Genomic DNA, 19930 nt, shown 5'->3' with positions numbered 1-19930 from the left:
TTAAAATTGTGTGATCTCTTTACACAGAGGCTCTTTCGGAAGTCAGCACTGGAAAAAATACATTCATTGTTTTTTGGTGTTCTAAAAGACTGCACATAAAAAACGGGAAGATGCTTTATTTTTTAGGGTTAAGCTAATTGGTGGCAGCTCTTCAGATGCACAGTGTGCATTGAGTGACTGGGAAGCGCACAGGGCTCATCTTGCTCCCAGAGAGCCACAGCTCGCTTTAGCGGGGAGCCTGCTGTTGTCCCTCTGATGCTGAGCAGTGCCAGAGCCGTCTCAGAGCTGCTCCTACCCTGGACCGCGCTGCTCTTCGTGTTCAGGGGTGAACTTGGAAGCATCGCTCTGCTCTTCACATTTCATATTTACCAGAGCGTTTGATGCTTTGTCGCCGCCAGTCCCCGTCTGCTGAACCTGATGTACCCCCCAAAATGAGTTTTGCCCTTCTAGAGGACCAATTCATTCTAAAAGTTAACACAAGGGCCGAACACTATGAAAAAAAAAACTTTATTGAACCCAGATATGTTATTGAATACCGATATTTAATACATGCATATCGAGCTGCAGGCTAGGGAGACACAATTCGACTGACCACATAGCTTTAATAAAAGCCTTACTAGTCCATGTCTGCCGTACTCGCTCTTTTCGTGTTCTTGTTTACCAGAGGAAAAGCACACCGAAGTGGATGCCTGCTTGTGCCCCGGGGGCACCGCAAACTACATGCTAATACAGGAGCACTGTAGTCAGTCCCTGCTTGTGCCCCCGGGGCACTGTTAACTGCATGCTACAATACAGTAATGCCGAAGAGACGCACTGCCCTGAAAATCGAAAGGCAGGTATTGCGTGTGCATCACTGATTGTTCCACTGCGATACTCCAGGGAGTCAACTGTTAAAACAAACAGCCTAGTCGGTACAGCAGTTTCTTGCTTTCTGTTAAAACAAGCATTGGCCCTGCAATAGGACTCGGGAAAAGGGAGGGCGCGAGAAGGCAATGTTATTGAATACCGATATTTAATAAATGCAAATCGAGCTGCAAGCTAGGGAGACACAATTCGACTGACCACATAGCTTAAATAAAAGCCTTACTAATGTCCATGTCTGCCGTACTCGCTCTTTTCGTGTTCCCGTTTACCAGAAGAAAAGCACACCGAAGTGGATGCCTGCTTGTGCCCCGGGGGCACCGCAGACTACGTGCTAATACAGGAGCACTGTAGTCGGTCCCTGCTTGTGTCCCCGGGGCACTGTAAACTGCATGCTACAATACAGCAATGCCGAAGAGACGCACTGCCCTGAATATCGAAAGGCAGGGATTGCGTGCGCATCACTGATTGTTCCACTGCGATACTCCAGGGAGTCAACTGTTAAAACAAACAGCTTTAGTCGGTACAGCAGTTTCTTGCTTTCTGTTTAAACGGGCATTGGCCCTGCAATAGGACTCGGGAAAAGGGAGGGCGCGAGAAGGCATCAGACTGCGGGAGGGAGGGGGGAAGGTACAGAAGAAAGTAGTCTGTGGAGTAAAGGGGCCAATAGCCGTGGAAGGACACAATTGAAGACATGTCCATCATAAGGAGGGACTAACACGCCTACAACCAATCTCAACGCTGCATTTAAGACACAATCCAATGAAAATGATGGGCGGAGAGTGGGTGGAGCTTCCACGAAGCTTCCACACTATAGTGTATACTGCATGTCTCAACGAGACAGCGCAAGCGCTGCCTAGGCGAGACCTAAAAACCTAAGGCAGCAGCACCGCGTAGCGCGCCAGGCTCCTTCAAGCTGCACAATCGGTGGGGGGGGCGGGGGGGGGGGTGAACCACGAGGACGGATAGTGCCCATTGTGACTGCTCGGTTTAAGGTGGTAACCAGGGCAGTACAGGAATGTCTACTGACGACTCTCCTATTTGGTCGCCGCTCTATGCTCCCCCATACAATGCCGGGCCAGGCATGCCCCAAGGCCGGACCAGTAGGCTCATAACTGACCCCTTTATTGACCGGCGAAAAGGTGACTCACAAGTCCCTCAAAATCCCGATGCCCGCAAATGCTTTAAGGAACATCACAGATGTACAATCGTCCGGCGACCGTAACCACCGGCACGGCCCCAACCCTGCGTCGTAAATTACATCAAAGCATGAGGTTTTCGGCATAGACTAAGTAGGATGTTGTGCTTGACACCTGGTCAGCCACGCGCTTGCTGTAAGCTCCCAATTATGCCAGCCCCCAGTGCAGTCCTCCCTATCTCATGCATCACTGTAGCCTGCAACACCAGGAGGTCAGAGCCACAGAGTCCCATAAGGGGGAAAATAGGGGGGAGGATGTTTAAACTCGCCAATGGCCCCTACTGGCCTGCACTCATCGCAAACAGAACTGAAGCCGAACCCGACGATGACAATACCGGGGGGACTGGACAGCGTGTCCAGCGTGGTACAGGTGGGGGAAGGTATAAGTACCCTCCCCCGACCTCTTGCGCCGGAAGTGACGTGCCTAGTGCGCCAAGGCGAAGGACTCCTTCCCTGAGTCCAACCCTTAGACCAGTAGGGGTGGCGTTTGTGCACAAATGGGCCGCCCTTTTAGGTGGCCCACAGCAAGGGCCACGGGCAGCCGCAATTATCAGATATATCTGACTGGTCAGATGCAGAGAGCAACAGTCAAGAGAGTGAATCTAGTAGCAGAGAGGGGAAACAAGATGAACTCCCGAAGGATACTGCCATTGTCAAAAGGCGCAAAAAATTATCTTCACAAGAAAGATCAAGTAAAAATGAAGCAAGAGCACAGGGGCTTCTCTGGGATTATTCTATCTCTCCAGTCTTGGAAGAGGATGGTGCAGCATTTGGTAATCCTCATCAGGGAGGAGCGGAGGCTGCCTCAGTAGAGTCTATATATCAAAGTATCATGGCTCATAGGGAAGAGACACACTTAGAGAGTCGCAGAGTTCAGAGAGCCTGCTGGAACATGCAGGTGGCTATTCGTAAGGTCTCTAAAATATGCTTTGAGTTCACCGAGAGAATGGTTGATGTGGAGAATAGGATTGTTACGTTGGAAAACAAGGCTTCTTCGCACAGAGAAATGACAGTATCCTTGGAAAATCAAATGACGGACACCCAATGGAAGTTGGAAGATTTCAAAAACAGACGTAATAACTTGAAGGTTCTAGGTATCCCAGAGGGAGCGGAGGGGGACAACTTGCTGAAATTTGTTGTTGACCTTTGTAAAGGTGCTCTCCCTGAGCTGGGGAACTGAGTCTGGGCTCAGGAGATCTAACGTGCTCACAGATTTCCATTTAAGCAGAAGAGGTCTGCCTCAGTAGGAGGGAGCAAACCTCGAGCGATTCTGTTATATGTCGGAAATTTTCTGGTTCGTCAGGTGATTTTTTGATCTGGCTCGACCAGATCGCAGCTCTCCTTTAATGGTCATACCTTTTTTGTTAGACCTGACGTCTGCCACTCTACGGTGGAACGTCGCTGGCATTTACGCCAGCTCATTCCACTCTTCCAGAGTAAGGGAGCTCAGGTTTATTTAATGAATCCAGCTAAGCTGAAAGTTGTCTGGAGGGATAAGCCTAATTTCTTCACATTGGAGATTAAGGACAAAACGTTTTTACAAACCCTCGCATAAGTATGCCGGTTACTGGCATGTCTAATATGCAATGAGATCTTAGGATCTTGGTGCCCATATTGGTGGGTGGTGTTTTTTCATTTCACTCTGGGGAGCAGGAGTAGTGAGGGTGGCTGCCTTTTCTTTTTGCTTTTCGTCAGGTTTGAGGTTCAGATGGGAATTCAGGAAGGGTAACCCTCCATCACAGGAATTGGGTGGTCCAACTGCTTGTGAGAGTTGGTGGGGGCAGAGGGGGTGAGAAGGGTTTTGGTGGGGGTTGTAGGGTGGGGGAGGAAAAAGCTAACTGTTGTATTTTTTGCATTAATTGTCATAGCATCCTCAGCTTTCTAAGGAGCTAGAAAATTGATATTTTAGAGAGCATAAACATAACGTGCAGTATTAAAAGAGTACAGTTGTCTGATTCCTAACATTATGACTGGAGGTAAAATTCGGATCTGCTCTGTAAATATCTGTGGCCTCAACGATAAGAACAAAAGAGGCAAAATAGACAAGGGTCTACGATTTATGCAGGCTGATTTAGTTTGAGGCTCATATAACATGGAATAAGCAAGGGTGGCTGAAGGATTTGGGGGTATAGTGTATTAGCGTGTAGCAGCCAAGGGACAACTTCGAGAGAGGCGGCAAGCTTAGCAAAAAAAGGGATGGATACTTGTAAGCGAGTCGGAGATATATACCTGAAGATTCCTTATCAATCCCACCCTTCTGCCCGTCTTGAATGATGATCATGGACCATGGAAGTAAGGTTTTATTCTGTTGCACTACATCTCTATAACAATGATGTCACTATGATCCATCCACCTCCTTTAAATGGAAAAAATGGAAGAGAAACTGACAGTAAGGTGTAGCGGTGGGGGGGGCACTTTATGGCTCCAGTGATGTCCCAATGGTATAATTTTCTGTGCCAATACTGAGTCAGCATCCCGTACTTGCATAATACCTATTAGAAAGGTTTCTGCAATTTTATAATAGATTACCAAGGAGTACCGCACCTGGACGAGTGTTTTTTGAACGGATGGTCAGGCACGGAAGTATAATCGCACTTTCAAATTTAGGCAATAATATTTAGTGAAAGTATGAAGATATGCACATGTAGTCGCTCTGCAGATTTCACAGGATCTGCCCTTGCTAATGCCAAGGTAGAATATTTGGCCATGGTGGAATGGACGCTTATGCCTTTATGTGGATCTTTATATGCTACGGCATCGCATCTTAATACATAAGATGATCCACATCAATAAAGTCCTCTTTTGAGCAGTGTTAGAAATGGGATTTCTGGCTGGCTAAGGCGTGCGCCAAAGCCAGGCAGAAACCACCACTCTAGTCAGGGCACGGAAGTAACACGCCAAAGATAACCCCTGCTCACCCCCTTGGTAGTTTGGCACAAGCAGTCAGGCCTATCCCGGAGGCAATGTGTAAAGCATTTGCGTACGCACACAGCAACAACATCCCAGGCCCACCACAAAAGAAACTCCACCCAAGGTTATATATAAAAATAGCCTTTGTATTATCATAACACATTAGAATAGTAAGCACATATTATACAGGGTGCCACCTGGCACTAGGTCATATTTACAAGGGATTATTTACACCTGAAAGGGCCCACTGGACCACTGTCAGTACCATCACAAAGTGAACTTAGTAAATGTAGAACTTATCATAAACATAGAACACCACCAGTGACTACTGGTAATCACTGTACTTAGCATGGGCCTGTAACATAAACTACATTATGCACAGCATCACACCAGGCGCGAATTACCTTCTGCGCCAACCTCACCCTCATAAACACATGAGGCAATCATCTCATCAGTCTAAACGCATTGGACCCTAACCTCCTAAGTATAACTACATTAGGGAATAACTCTCACTAGCATAAACCATAATATGTGAACCAACCTCATAATCATAAAACACATTTAGAGGTATCAACACAGGTGCGTAAATCATTCTACAGGAATCACAGGCGCCCTATAAACCTAACAATCCCCCTGGCCAACTGGCCATCCCAAAGGGGGGGGGGGGGCTCTCCTGCCCTCTGTCCAAAAGTCAGGGCTGCTGCCAATGCAGCGACAGTCAAGGGTGCGCACTTTGCGCAGGCCTAAACTTAGCAGCTGGCACTAATTGCTGCGCAGCTGGGGAAGGCCTGGCACCTCTGTGCCACTTCTGTCCCTCTCAGGAATTGCGCCTAAACGGTGCAGCTGCCCACTACTTGCTGGGCAGCTGTGAAAGTTAACAATGAGGCAGGGGATCTCAATGGCCTGTGAAACACATTATGCCCCACGTGGGAGCCACATGGGGCTCTGTAGAGAAATTATGCCAAACAATGGAGCCATGCACAGGCTTTTTAAACAAATAATGCCCCCAAGGATTGGAGCCACACGAGGCTCTAAAATTATGCCGCATCGTTGGAGCGTCGCGCCATGGCGGGTCCGCCCAGAAAATACTGTGGACATGTCCCCCGCCCCGCCATCACTCACCAGGCTCTGGCGCAGGGGGACTCCTCCTCTTCTGTTGGCCCCGGTCGGGCCTTTCAATGCGGCAGGGCCAGCAGCACTCCTCTTACGGCGCGGGGCTTCCCTCTCACTCCTGGGAGCCCCACGCTGCCATCGGCGGCCTCTGCTGCCTTCCTACTTCACCCGGGCCCCCTCCTGGGACCCGGGACCTCTGCTGCGGTGCTCGGGGAGGCGGGGTAGGCTCCCGTCCTCCCCTCTGTCTCGGCTTCTTCCGGTCCCTCTTCTGGGACCGGGGCTTTGGCCAGCGCTGTACGTCTTGCTCTTCCCCCGGGGCTCCCGAGGCTCCCAGCTGCTCAAGGGAGCCCCGCTGGGACGCGAGGCAACTTCCTGCCACCGGCGAGGCCCCGCCCCTGTCCGGGAGTCTCTTGCCTGGCTTCCGGATTTGCCGTGGACCGCGGCGGTGATTCCTTTGCAGAAATGCGGGGTGGGCACCCACCAAAAATAGCATGAGAGTGGGGTGGGCTACAGGCAGGACGGGGGAATCCTTACGCTGGTGATTCCCTCTGGAAACAAGGACGGCAGCTCAGTGCTGCGCAGCCCATGCTCTCCCTCAGTTGGGCAAGTTTTAAAAAGCAGAATAAAGCGCTCCTCAGGCGCTGGAAGACTATAGCAAGCCTTGGCAAAAGCAAAAATAAAGAGCAACAGGTCCCAGCAGTCCTGGGCATCAAAGATGGAGCAAAACAGCTCCCAGCAAAGGAAAGTCCTCCAGGCATTCAGGGGCAGGGTAGGGCCCAGGGAGGCAAGCTTTCCCCTGGGCCCCAGCAGCAGCACGCCCCTGGTACTTTCAAGTCCAAAAACAAGAACATTTTCATGTAGTCACATCCCCTTCTTTTATACAGCATTTTCCTTTGTTCTGCAACTGTAGGGCAAGGAGAGAACCAGATACATCTGGTTCAGGAGCACTTTGTTTTGCTCAGCTCCCCTCTCTATTCCCAGGACAGGCCAGGGACATCAGACGCACCACAGGAGGTGGAGCCAGCATTGTGAAGGGAAGGCCCAGCCCCATTCAGGTCCCAGGTGCAACTCCTCCCTCCCATCTACATGCAGATCTCTCCATTCACCACCGGGCAGACTCACCCTGGCTCCTGGAATTTCCCAGCCCTCTCAGCTCCTGTCAATCACAAGCCAGACAGGCAATTCACATCACACAGCACACAGAAATGGCAACTTTTAGAAGTGGCACTTCTCCACCAGTCACACTAAATCTGTGCACACCATTGCGCAGCATTTATTCTCACGAGTTCGCACATACCAAACTCGCCCCTGCACTCCTCTCACATCAGGAACTACCATGGACACACATATCCCCCATGCATTCCTATGGGAGGGCAGGCCAGTCTCACTAAATGTAACACAGAGCGCACACACTTTACACTGGGATACAGTGCTAAAGTGCCTAGAGGCCTAAAACTACTAACACTGCATAGGGAAAAAGGCCAGGATAAATGCAAAAAGTTTAGGGGTGAACCTGCCAAAAGGGCCAGGTCCAACAAGCAGCTTTCCCCATCCAGACGACTGTGGGTGCTACAAAGAGCTGATCATCAATCCAGAAATCATTGGTGTGACAAATGTAAAAACGAATTAAACACTAATGAGTATCCCACACCCAAAGATAATAAAAAATAATTGAGTTTTGTGAGTTTCAACCGATATACTGGAAAAAAATCGAGTATTTTTACCAGTTACACCCACACCCAACTCTATTAGTGGCATGCTTTATCATCAGGTCTTATCTTGGTCCCCAAAAAAAAGGATGGGTTCAATCATCTTCAGGGAGTACTTTGGATATGAATTCCAACTGGGACCCTCTAAGAATAAAAAAATAACTTGAACAACCAACCCTTTAATGATGGTTGTTCAGGTATGGTATAATGGCTCTAATAGCCTAATAATTTGTCAACATGTTTCAGCCCTTAAGATGGTGGCCAATTTGTGCCCAGGGCTTTCATCAGGGCAAAAATGGTGCCCCGGGATCTATTTTCTGTCTACCTCTCAATGGCATGGGGACAGACAATCAAGCAACAATTATTTCATACATATCTGCCTTACTCGCCCAATCTGTAGAAGGAATTTTGTCTTGATTCCTATGTGGAAAAACTAACATGGACATATATAAATATATATACATACACATGTGGGTGAGCTCATCCTTTCTTATGAGTGTAACCTCACCATTTTTAGCTGTACAAAACGTGTGGCACTCCTAAAACATAGCACACAAGTACATCCTCTCTAAAAGGACTTAAGTTTATCATGTATTAGGTGTAGGAAGTAGCTAGATCCTGTATAAAGCACTCAGGTAGATGCCAAAATCATAGTCTGATGACCATAACACTAGTAAGAATAGACATTAAAAAAGACATACTTGTGACAAACATACAGGTGAGGAAAGGAACTCCTGTTCTCTCGTAGGGGTATTTCCCTGATAAGTCATAAGCACTTGAATAGTCCTGCCCATGTGCGGGGACCCCGGAGCACTCCTTTAGATATATCTTCTTAAGTGAATATTTTTCGCCTTTCTTCAGGAAGGCCTGCAAAAACACTTAAGCGGTAGAAAGACAATAATGGAGCCACAATACATAGGCTACACTGGCCGCATCCTCATCAGGAATTGAAAAAAGGTAGCCAGTTTACTACATTTGTGTAGTTTTAGTAGTATTAAACACACAGAATAATCTCCTTCACAAAATCCCTTTTTTTCATGATAGAGTTGAAAGGAAACACTGAGTAGCCCCATAGACTGCCATTGTATGTCTTTGAACATATAAGCTGTGCCTTTAAGATCCCAGAGACCACCAGTATTCTATCATACACAGCCGTGGCAGTTACTTCAGTTCTTTTTGACGGCGATGAGAAGAGAATGCATGCAGTATTTTATGGATTCCTGTGTCTATTCCACTCGGGAGGAGAGAGGGTTCCTTATGACTTATCATGGAAATCCCCCTACGAGAGAGCAGGAGTTACAGGTAAGAAACTGTTCCCTCTCTCGTAAACAGGATTCCGGTTTTGCCCCAGCTGCTCCTTGAGAGGGCTGCTGGCCTGAACTTCCTCTTTTTTGTTTTCTCTGGTACAGCTTATAGGAACGTTGATATTGTGATTGCGCACCTGGCTGGCGGCCCTGATACCATTGAGGGGTTTGAACACTCTTGGGCAGATTTATGAGCCCCTTGCGCCACTTTTGCGTCACTTTTAACATTGGAAAAGTGACGCAATAGTGGCGCAAGGGGCTCATAAATCTGCCCCTCTGTGTATAGTATCGTCGTTGAAAAGGATGGAAAGATTTGCGCTGTTCTTTAGGCCTCTCTTAGTGTCTCCATTTCGGCTTTCATCCTGGAACATCTCCATGTCAGCATGAGTGCCAAAAAGAGTTGTACCTGAAAACGGCAGATTCAGAATGCGTTGTTGCGATTCAGGCTTAAGTAACATAAGGCGTAACAATAAATGCCACCGTACTCATGTGCAGCAAGGAGGGAAGTGTCTGCTGCTGCACTTATAATTTGATTAGAATCCATCAAACCCTCTGCAAGTATTACATTAAAATCCTCTCTCTTGTCTCTAGGCAGGTAGTCAGCAAACTGTTGGAGAGATTCCCACAGTGCCCTGCCATATCTCCCTAACAAGACTGTGGCGCTAGCAGCTTTCATGACAGTCGCTGCTGTGTTACAAACTTTCCTCCCCGCCATATCTATTTTGTGACTTTCTTTATCTGGTGGTACTGTCGAAGTTGGAGCCGTGGCATGTTGTTTCTTGGCAGTCACCACAATTACAGAGTCCGGAATTGGGTCTATCCTAATTGGCAGGATCCTGCTCCGGAGGCCAGTATTTTTTCTGTAGCCTGGAAGCAGCTGACTTAATCGTAGATGGTGTCAAGAAAAGCTCCATTACTGCTTCTAACAGTCCTTGCACCAGAGGAAGCAAAATACGTGACACCTGTCTATGTTGCAAAGTCTCAAATATGACGGAAGTAGTAGGTGTAGGAGTGGAGACTGCAACTTTGAAGCACCCCTCACTAAAACCTCTTGGAACATTGAGATGTCATCAACTGGCAAGATCCGTGGGGGAGGCGAATCCGTCAGCGTAGATGAATTTCTGCCAGTGCTTGATGAGGAAGTGTCTCTAGTATGTCTGGAATGAGACCTCCGTCTTAGATGACGATGACGTGAATGAGTAGAGGATCAAAGACTATGAGAATGATGCCTCGTGTGGGATCTAGATCACGTTCTTCGTAGTGAAGATGGGGTAGGAGGCGGGGGAGGGGGAGGTGGGGGAGGAGGAGGCAGAGGAGGAGGCGCTGGAGGAGGAGGAGGATGAGGAGATTGTGGTTCCACATGTGGAGACTGCTGATGAGATGCTGGGGAAGAAGAGAGCCTAGATGAGAATAGGTTCTTGAATAATTCGAATCTGACATGTAAATACGTCTCCTCTTCTTACACGCCTCCTGGAATTTTGAAGATGGTGACAAAGTTCCTGAGGAGGTACTTCGACTCCCTCTTGACGTTGATCTACTCGTCGACGGCGACCTTTAACGTCGTCTCAAAGGCGGATCTCACTTCGACGTTGCGCACCGCCCTCTCGGCGTCGACCGATGCTGGAAGTGTGCTGGTGATTGACAGTGATGGCTCGATGTCGATCGACGATGATGACTCGACGTCAATCGCCGGGGCCATCTCGACTTCGAGCGACTTTGCCGGTGAGACAAGGTTCTCGACAGCAACCTTTGAGGTGTCACCGTCGGCAGCGGGCTTCCGGATGCCGACTGAGGTGGAATCGCCGTTGGCTTCGAAATCGACGCCAATTATCTTTTTCTCGACATGGAACGACAACATTGTTTGGACCCAAATCCCTGGACGGCGCAGTACTTCTTCTCAACATCATCGGCCTCAACGTCGACCAGGACCTGCACTGTTTTTCATCCCTTCTTCTACTGGGTAGCCCCCCAGAAGCTGAAGACAGAGCCCTAGTAGAGGAATTACCCTCTCCTCACCCTGGAGTCCCACCTGAAGACTTGCTCTGTTGTTTCCTTCTCTCTTCAGCTCTCTGAAGCCGGATTTTCTCTCTGTCACGCAGAGTATGTTTTGAGAAGGTTTTGCAGATTGAAAAAGCATCAGGAACATGAGAAGCAGGAAGACAAATTATGCACACTCTGTGAGGATCAGTCTTGGCCTTCTTCCTACCACAGTCTGGGCACTTAGCAGAAAGAAATTGCATTCTTGAGTAAAAAACTGCAAATTTTCTGTCAGAAAAAAATAGAAACACAAAGAGGAAGACCAAAGACATCGAGTGAAGCAGTTAAATGCTAAATTCAGAAGTGAATATTGAAAAGAAACACCAATTTGGTAGAGCTCAATGCTCCAGCGTCCTGACAGCAGGAGCCGTAAAAACGAACTGAAGTAACTGCCACTGGCTGTGCATGATGGGATACTGGTGGTCTCTGGGATCTTAAGGGCATGGCTTCTATTTTCAAAGACATATAATGGCAGCCTTTGGGGGCTACTGTGTCCTTTCCTTTCAACTCTATCATGAAAAAAGGATTTTGTGAAGGAGATAATTCTGTGTGTTTAATACTACTAAAACTACACAAATTGAGTGTACTGGCTACCTTTTTTTAATAACTGATGAGGATGAGGCTAGTGTTGCCTATGTATTTAGGCTGCATTATTGTCTTTCTATTTTTTAAGTGTCTTTGCAGACCTTCCTGAAGAAAGGTGAAAAATATCCACTTAAGAAGATATATCTGACGAAGTGTGCTGGGGTCCCCGCACATGGGCGGGACTATTCAAGTGCTTATGACTATACATGGAAATCCCCTACGAGAGAAATGTGGAATCTTACTGGATTTGGGAAACTAATGTGTAAACATGTAAAAATTAACCACATGTTTTAGATCTAGCCTGTGATGCCTCTGTTCCTCCTTGGTGGTATGTGGAGGTCGGTAAGGACAGAAAGGGTAATGGACTGACAAAGATCTAAGGGGTTCATCACAGGAAGGAAAGCAGCATTGGTCTGAGGGACCAACGTGTCGGTACAAACACCAGTAAATTGTTTGTGTGCGCTCAGCACTTAAAAATCACTGACACATCTCATCAAAGTAATTGCAACAACAAAAGCATTTTTGAATAGCTTAAACTGGCAACTATGAAGTTGTTCTAAGGAAAACCCTATCTAATGTGCCACAACTAGATTATGGTTCCACTGCAGCATGACAAAGGGAGTAGGAGGAAGCATATTCGTCAAGACCTTCAAAAAACCTTTGACAATAGGGGTGTTAAACAAGTATTGTCGGTCAAGTATGCAGAGGAGGGTCGACAAGGCTGCTACGCATCCCCTTGACATTACAACGGTGCTGCACTAGTGAGAGCGCAAATATCTGTATGTTCAACAAATGTGCCTTCAAGGTATCAACATTGTTCTCACTACACCAAATGACAAACCTATTGCACCTTCCGGAAAATGCTGTCTTGGTCGAATCACAACAGACAGACAGAATAACATATACAACCTCTGCTGGCAAATGAAGCAAACTCAAATGTCCCTGCTCGATCTTCAGGCATGAGGGTGGAGGCTCTGGAGGTTGCAGTACAGAACCCCCCTCTCCGACTGGGACAGAAGGTCCACCCTGATAGTAAGACAGAATAGGATACACAAGGAGAGATGCAGGAGGTCTGCATATCCCACCCTCTTGGTCACTGTGGGCCAATGAGGATATATTGGACCCAGGGGCTGCTCCTCTGCTAAGGTGGAGGAGCGTCCCTCCACTGCTCACAGAGCAGCTAAAATAAAATGATAATATTGTTGTTATTATCATTTTATTTTTTGTATCTGCGCGGCTGGGTTAGGATGGGCGGGGCTGATGGATTAGGGGGAGGAGTGGTTTGCACACTCCCTAATTGCACATGACTGTTTGGCCGGCCCTCTTTGGCCTACCAAATAGTCATGCACACTTTGCATGTTCCCCACCAGGCTGCATTATACAGTCTGGTGGGGAACATGCAAAGCCTCCCTGTCTCCGACTGAGTTCCAAAGCACGGCACTCAGACCAATCACAACGCTTTATTGCAGCATTGTAATTGGCTCAGGGGAGCCTGGGAGCTGGGTGCTTCCTGCTGCCAGGACTGCAGGAAGAAGGAAGCTGAACAAGATGGAGGAGAGGTGGCGACCGGCAAAAAGTTAAGTGTTTTTTTTAAATTGTTTTTTTATCTCCTCTCACCCCCGGCACCCCATCTCTCCAACGCTGTTCCCTGCCAGCCACTTGGACCCGCTCTTAGAGAATCTTCTCCATAAATCGAGGAATCAAGGGTATGGGAGGAAATACATAGCAAAGAGTAAAATTCCATTTCCATTAAAATGCGCTTTCCAATGCAATGGATACTGGAGGGTACAGAACTGTGAGCAATGCGTGTTGCAGTGAGCAGCAAAGAGGTCCACCTGAAGGATACCCCACTGGTTAAAGATGTACTGGACTACCTCCAGGTGAAGAAACCCGTTGGGGCGGCAACATGAAGTTGACTGAGGCTGTTAGCCTTGGTGTACAGAGAACATGCCAGATGATTTGCTACCAGACCAACTCCATAGTGGTGCGTCTAAGACCAGAATCGCAGCACTTCTAACAGAGAAGCTGGGACCTTCTTCCTCACTGATTGTTGGCATACCACATCATAGAATTACTGACTCCTAAGATTTGGATGAACTAGCTGGAAGGGAGGATCACCTTGAGCGCCAACTGAATTGCCCTCAGTTCAAGCAGACTGATGTGCATATTACCTCTTCTGGAGACCAGAGGACTCTGATCTTCTGTCCCTCCAGATGAGTGCCCCACCATAAGGTGGAGGCCTCGGTTATCGATGTTGCAAGGCTCTCCTCCACTCATCACCAAGCCAGAGCTGCGCTAGTGTCCTAGGAGATCACAATGGAGTCCCACATATTTCCCCAGTAGTGGAAGCACTGACTGTGAAGGGACCACTGGTGAGCCCTCATATGATTGCATGCTAAAATGACGAGGAGGATGCAAGAAGCCAGCAGCCCTAGTAGGGGTAAGGCCCTCTGGAGTGCAAACTGAACCTCTTTCCAAAACATAAGAATCATAATCGGGAGGTCCCAGATCCTCTGAGGACGACAGAAGGATTGGAGTGATGTATCTAGCACTGCCCCTATGAAAAAGAGGCACCGAGAAAACTCCAGGTGAGATTTGGGCAAGTTGATAGAAAATGTGAGATTGAACAGCAGAGACAGTATCAATTGCAAATACTGCATCTCCATCTGCGGTGACCTGGCATTCTTCAGTCAGTCATCTAGGTATAGAAATTCCTGACTGTATGAAATGAGCGGCTAACACTGCCATCACCTTCGTGAAGACTGGAGGTGGCGATGTCAAAACAAAGGATAGTGAGTAGACCCTACCACAAACCGCAGGTACCTCTTGTGTGGCTGTGAGCCGTAGGTGTAAATATGCATTCTGCAAAAAGAGGGACACCGTCTGGTTTTCTGCTTCCAGTGTCAAAAGGATCTGGGCCTGTAACAGCAACTTGAATTTCTCCTCGCAGAAGAAGAGATTCAAGATCCTGAGGTCTAAAATTGAACGAAGACGGCAGTCCTTCTTGGGAATCAGGAAAGTACAGAGAGTAACACCCCTGTCGAATTTCCTGCTCTGGTACTAATTCCACTGTGTCTTTCTGTGGCAGAACTGCCAACTTCTGTTGCGAAATATGGAGATGTTCCTCCCTCTGCGACAAACAGATATGAAGGATTGAGGGATCAACTTGCTGGCAGGATTGGACATAACTCCTTACTACAACTTATAAGACCCACTGGTCTGAAGTTAAGGTCTTTTAGGCCTGTACAAAGGAGAATGCCCTGCCTCCCATTGCTCTAGCGGGATGAACAAGTGATTCCTTCCGGGCAGGACAGTGGAGGAGAAGAAGTAGGATGTCTATTGGATGGTGCTGGCTCTGCCTATTCCATGACCCCTATACTGCCTGGCAGAGAGTTCTGGGGTTGCTGCTGGGTTGGGAGGGTCTGGTGTTGGTGGAAGGTGAACTCTTACTTGAAGCACCAAAATGTGTGAAACTGGTGGTAATCTTTTTAAAGACGTTGAAGTCCCAAAGAGCGTGCTGTTACTCTACTGGCCTGAAACGCTCTAAAGAGGAATTTTACTTTTACCCAAATAGTCTGGAGCTCTCAAAGAGCAGGTCCATCAAGGTGGTCCTAATATCCAAAGAGAAAATAGATGTCCTAAGCATCGCATGGCACCGAAGGGCAGCCAATGAGCCCATTCCACTGGACACAGACTCTGCTGTGTCCAAGCTTGTAATCTGCTAGGACACTGCCTGACCATCCCTGGCTAAATCTGAAAAATGCCCTTGCAGAGGTTGGGGCAGGTTCATGACAACTAGGATCGCCATATCATAAAGACCATCCATATAGCATAACAGAAGGCTTGTGGTGCTGACAGGTTTTAATGCCAAAGTGCCTACTGAAAAGACCTTTTTTCCTAAAGCTTTTATAGATTCCATGTCTGCTGGGACTGTAGGGAAAGTTCCAGGGAGGAGCTTCAAGGAGCAGGAAGCCTTAATTACCAGACTCTCCGGAGAAGGGTGGACTGAAAGAAAACTTGGTCAACCTGGTGCAGGCCCATAAGGCCTAACTATCACCCTATTTACTTTACTTTCCATTGATGTCACAATGTCTCGCTTATAGTGTCTACATGGAGCCACCACCCACTACCATCATGAAAGAGTTATTTGAAAAGTCTCTGTATCCAATCTAGCATCTGTGATATTGAAAAAGTGAATAATCTGCAGGTAAACGTATCCATCAAAATCATTTTACGCGACATATATTGTTAAATGCTCATTAGAAAATGAAAACAGTTATCTTCATTGACAACAAGACAGCACTAGCATGACAAATATCTGCAAATGTAGGAAGTATTAGACCAAATGAATAAGGAACACGATGCTTCCTACTTGTTGTTGATGTTCTTCTCTTGCTCGTAGATAAACACAAGCACATTGACCATGCGCAGGATGTGGATTATGTTTGCTGTGGCTAAAAACTTCACTGAATCATGAACATCACTTTCTTTCAGAGAGACGTGGGCAAATGAGGATATTGGAAAAGCGCAGATCATATCGAAAATGAAACCCATCTTCTTCCTCAGGTAGTGTTGGGAGACTGGTTGGTATTGTTGGAAATATGTGCCATTTTCGTCATGATATCGAATGTGAAATTTAAAGAAAATCTAGAATGAAAAGAAATTATGTTACAGTCGTTTAGTTATACTAAAGAAAGGAAAACATAATCGCCAAACAATCCCCAGTCTCATTCATACGTGTGTTATTTTGTTTTAAGCTTTGCAAACTTTGAAAAGTGCGAAGTTGAAAATAAAACGTGACCAGTGTGGAGGTCCTTCCTAGAAGTAAGCACAGATGGGAATAACTACTGACGGAAACCACTTTGCAACTTAGTTTTGCAATTCCCTGCTACTCTAAGCCTCGTCTCTCTGAAGGTGTGTGATTTCCGGCTAGTTACAGGAAGTTGGCGGTGAGCTTATGCTGAGCAGCATCTGGTCACCAACTGTGGCTCAGGGCTAAGGACAGGTGCACAGTGCTCAGACCCTCCCAAAGGCACAATCTACATGATAATTCATGGTCAGTAGTAGGCAGCAAAGGCAGCAAATGATTTCCTGATTTATTTATTTTTTAAACAATTTTTTATTGATGATTATTACATCAACAATTACCGATTCTATGGCCTGGGGAGCGTCGTCCCCCCCCCAGCTGGGTGAGTGGAGGGGGGAATGGATATGTATATGGTGGCGGAAAGGGTCACATACAAAGCGAGAGGACGCCCCCGAAAATTCCGTGGACTATGGGGGAAGTGGAGACGGTACCATGGCCTGGATGGGGTTCTGGGAACCGATTAGCATAGTGTGGCCTCTTGAATTATGCTTTGACCCGCGTTGATGTGGAATTGGACGGGTGATTTGGACCCTGGGGGTGCTTATGCGGGGGAGATAGAGGGCGATCAAAAGTGTCACCTATGCTGGAGCTGGATACTGACTGGTTGATTGACATGGATATGAGGGTGTAGGTTGTGGGTGGGAGGGGTGGGGGGGGCTGAGGGCACGTGGAAGACTATCTATGACATGCCAGTTATTTATGTGTTGGTTAAAAATGCAAATAAAAATATTTTTAAAAAACAAATAAAAACAATTACCGATACTAGTCTTCTCATCATCAATAATACCTTGCAATACATACATTACATCAAAGCTATATAGCTGTCCTCACTACTTCAGTCTTCAAACATCCCAAACTCCCTACCTCCTCTCCCCTCCATGAGCGGCGCCCCCTAATGATACAGAAAAAGTATAAGCAATACCGTCTAATTAATTCGGCTATTCATGCCATAGTTGTTGTCAATTAAATGTATATGGGCCTAAATGCAGCTAGTGCACACAGCAAGCATATTAAATGGGGAGGAGCAGTAGGTGAGCCCCCTGTTGTGTTAGTTGGTGACTGATGTTCTGGGTATCTCAGACAATCTACCAGAGTTTCCCATGCCCTTGCCGTATCTATTGAACCTAGTCCCCACCTAGCTCTCTCAGCAGTACCTCCCCCTCATACCCAGCCCATCTTTCAAGCTCCCTGCACCAAGTTATGTTTCGGGGACCTCCAGGGCTTTTCCAGTGTCTAGTGATTTCCATCTTGGCCATTATGTAATCCAAGTCTTGGAATCTACGTGTGACCTTAGTCCTAGAAGTGTACCGGAACCAGTGCAGGATACATTGGCCAGGTGAGCATGTAACCTCCTTCCATATGACATCCACCACCACTCGTGCTACCTCTTTCCAGTAAGTAGTCAGAGAGGGACAGGTCCACAACATGTGTACGAGTTCAGCACCCACCTCCCCATATCTCAGACAAGACTCCCCAGGCAGATTAAAATATTTATTGATGCGCCCTGGAGTTAAATATGCCCTATGCAAGATTAAAAAAAATGGATTAGCTTAAACTGGGCAATTCTAGATACCGTTGGTATTCTCTGTAGAATTTTTTTCCAGTCTCAGTCTGGTATGGAAATCACCAAGTCCTCCCCCCAACAGATTCTCAAGGCCTCTAGGAGTTGGGGCATGTCTTTCTGCAATGCTCTGTACAGGCATGTGACTGCTTTGACAGTGCTCAATGACGATAAAATATACTGACAAGCTTTATGAGAATGTGGTTCCAAACGGCCAGACTTCAAATGTTTACGAATTGCAGTTTCTGCCTTATGAAGTAGTAAGTGACCCTGTGGTAAGTTAAATTCCGTACAGAATTCTTCAAATGGGAGTAGCTCCCCGTCTCGATTTAAATCCCTTATTTTTGTCACCCCAGCTACCAACCAATCCCTTAATCTTTCTCAGTTACCCCCATGTGGTAACGTAATTAGCATGGTTATGGGTATGTCAGGGAAATATGGTATGTGCGTACACATCTTTTGCAAACACCTATACCAGCATTTACGTATTATTCGGAATTCATGGGTGTCACTATGTGAGGGGCGTCTGTTTTCAGCAGCACAACTAATAACATAGGAAGTCCTGGGACAGAGGGACCCATTTTTAGGTCTCGCGAGCCAAAGGCTCGAAGAGACATTTTATATCTGGGCTTCTCAAAGTGCTGCCGTGGCCTAAAGCTACAGTGCACGTGAATGTGCACACGCGCAGCGCCATGTGTCTTTCCTCCGTGGGGATCGTACACGATCACTTTCACTTTTGCGGGCTCCTCTGTTGCTCACATTCCCCCCTCCCTTCTCGCCCAGCCCTTGTTTAATCTCCCTTTGCCTCTGCCCCCACCGCCTGCACGATACTGCGTGCCTACAGCTGACAGCAGACACCAAGCCTCCTGCGCTCTGATAAGCCGTGCACTCTTAGGGATATTTGATGTGCTTGTATTTATCCCTCAATGAACCGCCGCTCGTCACAAAAGATCACCGACCACTGCCGCGTTTGGCTGTCGCCTTTGAAATGCTCAGTAAACACAAATGCAGCGCCTCATTGAACAGATCCCACAAACTCTCAAGATTCCAATTCATATTTTGCTGCGTGTCAAGGGCGCGACCGCCATTAACAGTTTACTGCGTGACAACAGCAAGACCAGCAGTGATTCCCACACAGTTTCAGATCACTGCCCTGCTGTGCTTTTCTGTTGATATGAATAGGTTGCTCAGCTGTAGGGACAGGAAGAATGCTACTTAGTTGTAAACATGGCCGGGCAACTTTCAGGTTACTAGTAAACAGGAACTCAAAAAACAACTACCAGTGTTCGTTGGGTCTTCCCTTTAACGTGATGGCAGATAACTATTTGTAGATGTATAACTTGCAACGCCAAAGGTGGTTAATATGTAATCTTCCATACATTTTGTTTCTCCTACCATGAGGATTTTTGTAAAATCTCGCAGTTGCAGTCGTGCTGGATACCTGGTGCCCTTTCTGTGTAGTGTATTTTCAAAAGACCCATGGTATAAGCTTTCTCAGTGTGTGTACATTTTCTCTGTGTTAATCCACATTTGAATTTTCTCTGTGTTAATCCACATTTGCAACACAACAAGGCTCGCTTTATTCTTCATAACGGTTGCAAAGCGTTTCGCGAGGTGTTTTAAAACAGAAAGAAGTTTCGCAATGTTGTGAATATAACACGTTTTAATACTGTCTGATCTTAACCGTACAGTAGCAGTGGAATAAAATGGACTGTGTATGGTTTCCCTTCTGTTTCTATCTCCTGCCACCCTAAGCTCCACCCCCGCTGCTTCTTACCCACCACT

The 19930-nt window shown here is 47.1% G+C and overlaps 1 protein-coding gene across 1 annotated transcript in view; it reads right to left on the bottom strand.

Annotated features, from left to right (window-relative positions):
* The window catches only part of LOC146811315 (uncharacterized), a 1339659-nt gene that overhangs the window by 147872 nt on the left and 1171857 nt on the right, over window positions 1–19930 (bottom strand). Inside the window, exon 15 of the mRNA XM_085615056.1 lies at window positions 16090–16364. Within this exon, the coding sequence (XP_085471182.1) occupies window positions 16090–16364 (275 nt within the window). The remainder of the gene's footprint in view (window positions 1–16089; window positions 16365–19930) is intronic.

The sequence above is a fragment of the Triturus cristatus genome, chromosome 7, assembly GCF_964204655.1.
Source record: "Triturus cristatus chromosome 7, aTriCri1.1, whole genome shotgun sequence".
NCBI classification, from domain to species: domain Eukaryota; kingdom Metazoa; phylum Chordata; class Amphibia; order Caudata; family Salamandridae; genus Triturus; species Triturus cristatus.
The sequence above is the reverse complement of the archived record's forward strand: the minus strand, read 5'-3'. Positions and strand labels throughout refer to the sequence as shown.